The sequence below is a fragment of the Oreochromis niloticus genome, linkage group LG6, assembly GCF_001858045.2.
Source record: "Oreochromis niloticus isolate F11D_XX linkage group LG6, O_niloticus_UMD_NMBU, whole genome shotgun sequence".
Lineage (NCBI taxonomy): Eukaryota > Metazoa > Chordata > Actinopteri > Cichliformes > Cichlidae > Oreochromis > Oreochromis niloticus.
In genome coordinates, this window is record NC_031971.2 from 37,714,259 (window position 1) to 37,720,258 (window position 6,000).

The 6,000-nt window shown below is 38.4% G+C and overlaps 1 protein-coding gene across 4 annotated transcripts in view; it reads left to right on the forward strand.

The window, feature by feature from the left end:
- Positions 1-1,020, forward strand: part of LOC100710856 (endonuclease V) — a 75,537-nt gene extending 74,517 nt beyond the window's left edge. For 2 of the 4 annotated variants that reach the window (XR_003220548.1, XM_025908208.1), the window contains 2 exons: positions 678-780; positions 811-1,020. Coding sequence is in view for 2 of the 4 variants with exons in the window: in XM_025908208.1 (XP_025763993.1) it covers positions 678-740 (63 nt within the window). In the remaining 2 variants the exon portion in view is untranslated. Of the gene's footprint in view, positions 1-677 lie in introns of all 4 variants that reach the window. The other 2 variants (XM_005470092.4, XM_005470093.4) reach the window with 1 other exon arrangement.
- Positions 1,021-6,000: the final 4,980 nt, after the last annotated feature.

The following is a 6,000-nucleotide window of genomic DNA, read 5'->3' on the forward strand; positions in this document are numbered from 1 at the left end:
AAAGAAGAAGAACATGCACTATATTGCCAAAAGCATTCAGTCACAAATCACTGAATCATGAAAAAAAGTTTATGAAAGTGAATCCTGGATGCAAGAGCCACAAACTAACACCAGCCACTGTAATATGTTCAAAAAGGTGAATCTCAACCGTCAGTGTTTGGTTGATAAATCGGTTCATACCTGTTTTTGCATATTAACTTATATATATATAAAATCTACACATAATAAAGTGCTAATATTTTCTGCATGTCACATTTTACTACTAATATTTAAAGCCAGAGCTGTAAGAGAAACCAACATGTGATCAAAGTCTCTACTCCTGTGCAGCGTAAAAGAGCAATGTTACGCAGTCTTCCAGCTGAGTACGACACATAATGAATACCTCTCACATCCCACTTAGTATGAGTGTTTTTAAGTTTGAGGTTAATTTTCAATACGAGTGATTCTGAAATGCTTAATAGACAAAAGCTCAAGTGTTTTTTAGCAGTCTGAGGTGACAGCAGCTACTGAATGCTAAATGACTTTTATTTTAATGTGACCATCAGTTACGCTGACTTACAGGTTTTTTAACATTGTTCTTTTTTGGTCTTTAATACTGTTGACTCAGTAAAATAGATTTTGTATTATGTGTCTTTGGTTAAATGGTTTGCTCTTTGTCTTTCTTTCTCTTGTGCCAGGTTGCAAATGATGCAGAGAAGGATGTCAGCGATAAAAGCCAGCAAGTACAGAAGACACCTTAAAAGTCCATCAGTGTGTGTGTGTGTGTGTGTGTGTGTGTGTGTGTGTGTGTGTGTGTGTGTGCGTGCGCGCGCGCAGTAATTTTTAAAAGCGAAGCTGTTTTACTCTCTGCCAAAAAGACACTGTCAGATTAATTGTATCTTTTTATGTACTTGCCCCATATTTAAATTGGATATGGGTCAGCGTGGCTCTTTTTATGTACTGTTCTCATTACGTTTTTGGGTCACTCAGTTTTTTACTCTGGGAACCTTGTAAATAAATCATAAATGTCCTTGATCTGCAGAGTGCTTGTCAGCTGTTAATATGTGTGTAATATTCATGTTGAATTATGTGGTGAGCTATAATGGCTGCATGTGGTAACTGCACACAAACATCACTTTGGCCATATCCTGTACGTGTTGTCGCTGAGTGGCTCTCTTTAAATGAGTTGGACTTGGCAACCTGCACCGCTGTGCCAGCCTGGTCCCAGCGAGGCAAGCGGAAAAGGGCGGGGGGGAAGGGGGCTGACTCTGCAGGGATGTGGCCAGGAATAGAAGTGGTCAGATGGGGCAGTATTGATCAGCAGGAGGGGTCGGAAGATCAGCTGATGAAAACCGCAGACTGGACAGAGTGAAGTATGTATCTTATAACACTGGACAAATACTATACTGTAGATACACAGTGAACAGATTGCGATATGATATCCTTGATGACTGATTACAAACTAACAATGTTTGCTCTCATTGATATTGCTTAAAAATTGCCGGAGTGATTGCTGATGAGATCAGGGATCTCAGGGAATTCAAAAGCCCTGTCTATAAAAAAATACATTGAAATTGCATTCTCGTCGTGAACTTTTTAAAACAGAGAAACTAGGAGGTCTGAAAGGTGTTTTGCTGCTACTAAAAGGTTTCTGTACATGTAAACATCCAACCATTTTCTGCTGCTTATCCAGGTGCGAGTTTCAGTCATCTCTTCCAAATTAACCAGAGCGTTCCCAAGCCAACTGAGAGACACAATCTCTCCAGCAAGTCCTGGGTCTGCTCTAGGGCCACGTTGTAGTAGGACATGCCTAAAACACTCTGCCTCCGGAGCCTCTGGTGTCTCACAGGCTAACCAACCCTTTACAGGACTCGTTCTTCAACTCAAAGTCCCTAACCTCCCTCATGAATACAACTGAAGCTGTGCTGGAGGAAGGAATTGGAGTTCTCGTGGACTAGAGTGTCTGACAGAAGTTCCCAGCACACCATAACTAAATGCTTGGGGACAGGGGATCTAGTTGATAGCTCAGCTGCTCAACTAGCAATTAAATCCATCAGGAAAATGTGTGCTTAGGAAGTAGATTAATATTCTCTTAAATTTCGATATAAATTTCAACCAAAGTTCATCCTGAACTTTACAAAAATGGTGGTTTGAGGCACCTGAGCATTACCTTTAACACATAAATTCCTACTTGTGCCCCTCACCTGGTCATATTTTAATGTGTGAATACAATCTTCCATAAATTGTGTGAAGGTAAGGCTTTAGCGGTGTAAATGCTACTGGATTTTTCTTTGCGATATATTTTGTCTTCAGTAAACTGTTGTTACTGGATCATTCAGCTTCACTGGTCAGGGAGGAGCTGACACTGAGAGACAGAATCTGACAGCTTCTTCTGCAGTTCTTTGTTTGCTTCACAGTTTTCCCATCTGCAATCACTCCATCTTCTCCTCCATCTCCCCTCTCGGTCGCTGTGTTTCAGAGGCACTGAGCAGGCGGGCATCTTTGCTTTTTCGTTATTTAGCGCCCGAGGACTCTGACAGAGGACAGTGATCCTGCAGTCCTGTTCTGACAGCTCTGCTATTGTTCTCTCTGCAGCATTTCTGTCTTCTCCATTTTCCCTGTTGTTTTTAAAGAAACAAGTTGTTCGGCTGAGCATAAACTATGACTTTTTGGCTTGTTTTTCCCATCTTTATACAGTTCTCGTATTGGCCTCTTCTCCAGCGTTGCATATCTTGCTCCATATGACTTTCTCACTTCTATGTTGTTTTTTATAACAGTAAAATGCAATGGGTTAATTTATTACACTTAGTTTTTAAGCTCAGTCTTAACCATTATTTGATATGCCGTACGTCACCAACATGATGTCACACACTGCTTTTTAAATGCAGATTTTGCTTGCCTTAATGAAAGAATGTCTTAAAGACATAAAGAACTTGGGTGACCTGTAATTTCCTGCTTTTAAATTAAGATTAAACTGAAGTTATTGAACTTGGCCCTAAAAGTCTTAGTACCTATGCGGTATCTAGCTAGATGCTTACTCTCAATGGCATTACTCTGGATTCGAGTAACGCTGGGAGGAATCTGTACTTTTGATTCCAAGGACATTTTAAAGTAGAATGTTACGCCACAATCGGCCTGGTCTGCTGGGAGCTTCCTGTTGAAAGGGAGTTTTTCCTTTCCACTGTTGCCAAGGGGTCGTCTGATTGTTGGGGTTTTCTCTGGTTTTCTTATTGTAGGACATTTAACTTACAACATAAAGCACCTTGATGCAACTGTTGTTGTCATTTAGTGCTACATAAATAAAATTGTATGGCATTTTTTTATTTTTTGAAGCAAGATTTGATCAAATTTCAAAGAGAAAATAGACTTTATTCATATGGTTCTATGGTTACAATGCACATATATACATACCTGCTATTCAGTGCTAAGCAGATGAATAAAATACAAGCTTTTCACAAAAAGAACAAAACTGGATGTACTACACAGACAGCCATATTATTATTTATATTATTAAATTGAAAATGTTCTGAAAAGCAGTTCAAACACAGCAGAGAGGAGCAGACAATGAAGACTAAAATGTGTTGGCAGTCTACTCAGTCAGTCTGAATCACCCCTTCCTGAAGCCTTATATGTCCAAATTATATGCCTAGCATTAGCAAGTAAATCAGTTTCTCTGATTTATTCTATTAACCAATAATTTTTCTTTGACTGACCATCTTGGCCATCATTAGTGATGCAGAAGATTTAAGAGGTCACCTGCATTTTTGCTAATACATACCTACATTATTAAACATACTTTGATATTTAGGTATTTTTCATTAAAAGCATTGTTTTAGAAATACATAGTTATCAGGAAAGACACACTACAACCATGATTTTATCAAACATGATGCATTACTGTGTATCAAACCTCAACCATCTACAGCATCAACATTGACCCATATAACACTGGAGGGGAACAATTTTCTGTTTAACTTTTACTTTTATACTTGATACTATAATAATAATAATAATGTTTTAAGTTTGGCGAGGTGTTTTAATACTTTTACTAAGGAATAATTCAAAGAGAAAATCGTCCGCACTCATCGTTGTCAGCTAATGGTATTTTTTATGATTAATAAAGAAGTAATCATATTTTATAATTTTTCAGCGAGGAAGGAGTGAATACCACTGATGCATACAGACTAAACCTATTTTCGTAACAGGCTGTAAACATGTTTCATTTTAGGAGTCTACGGGATTTGACCCTCTTTTTTGCAGGCAGACTCAAGTGGCCATTAGAGGAACTGGAGGTTTTGGTACATCCACACTGGTTTCATTTTCCAACCACTGAGGTCAGGAGAAAATACAGGCGATAAAGCAATGGACCGTAATCATCAGTGGAGAGAGGAGTTCCTCTTTTTTTCAAGCCTACACAGCAAAAGGAGAAACTGTCTTTAAAAGCCTGGAACAAGAATAAAAGGAAGTCCTAAAGAGTCAAACTGTTGAAGGCACGACCAGGATAAATGAGTACAGGCTTTGCTGCAGCATTTCAGCAGAACTGCAGCAAAGCCAAACAAAAATGAGATGGAGGTGAAGGCTGTGGTTTTCTGAAAGAGAAAAGTTCAGCTCTCCTTTGTGTGGAGTCGTCTGAGATAGAAAGCGAGTGTCTGCGGTGAAGTCTGCAGCAGGCTGATGAGTTTCTTTACAGCTGTGAAGAAAAATAAAATCCACCAGAATGTGAAATACAGACGGTATATTGCATTTAATGACATTTTCTTTTTCACAGATATTCATTTCAGTGACTACATGTGTGTTTCTTTAAACATTTCCTAGGACAATCTCTTAAAAAAATACTGTACATGCAGCTAGTTAGAACAACAAATCAACAGAGAGAGGTAACATCCTTCCAAAAGTCTTATATAACAGTGCCTCATTATTTTAGGGTGAATGCTGCTTTTATGAATGCAGAATGGCCTTTTATTGTCAAAATCGAGGTCATGTCTGACTGTTTGTGTCTTTTTTTAAACTGTAAAACTGCCAGAAGGCCTGAAACTTGTCTTTGTTTCTGCGTTTTGTTTTTATAACGAGTTTTTAATAAATGCCTCTGTCATTTGTTTCATTTTTCATAGAAATAGCCTTGTTTGTGAAATCATTAGGAAAAATTTCAAAATAATGTGATGGTCCTCTTCATTTTTCTCTCAATGAAGCAAATCATAGATTCACACACTGGCAATTTTGGAAATATTATGATAACAAAGTATTAGGATAGCACAGGAATAATTGTACACAAAGTATTAATGCACCAAATGAAGATGGAGATGTAAACATGTGTTTGAAATTTCTGCTGAAATAATAGGCTGCGTGTTTATCTTATTTAAATTAGGTGACTGATTTATAAAGGATTTTGCTAAAATTTAGTCTAATATATGTAATCTGGTTATTCTTATTGATCAGCCTGCTCTTCACAAATGAATCACTTGTAGGTCAATCAGTGCTCGTCTGTTAAAGGCTGCCGGGTGCCATCAGTGGGTGAGATTTTCTAGTTTTTCATTTCATGTTCATGTTGGCAACGAAACATTTGGTTGGTGTGCACCTCTTTGCCTCAAGCCTCCTGCTTTAATCTAGCCACTATTGGCCAATTCGAACACCAGCACAAGTGTATCAACAGAAGTTTTATACAGCTGATCATCAGCGACTGAAATCCGAGTCTCACACAGTCACCTCTGTGTAGTACAAGGCTTAACATCCAGACCTTTTATCATGTGTAGATGAATAAGACTCCCTTGTTTTCCTTTGTTTCACTGAGAGGTATTCCTTGATATGCTGGTGTCTGTGTAAGCATCACACTGTCACTGATACTTTGTGCAGAATCACAGAAATGGGAAACAACTATTTTTGTGATCCAAAACAATATTTAATTCCTTCAGATGAACGACTTCCAACAGAAGGAAGAGATGAATTGCTTCCAGTCGCTTTTATCCCGAGGGTTTCACCCAGCTGATTTCTCACTACTCGGTTTAACCATCAAACGGTGTTTCA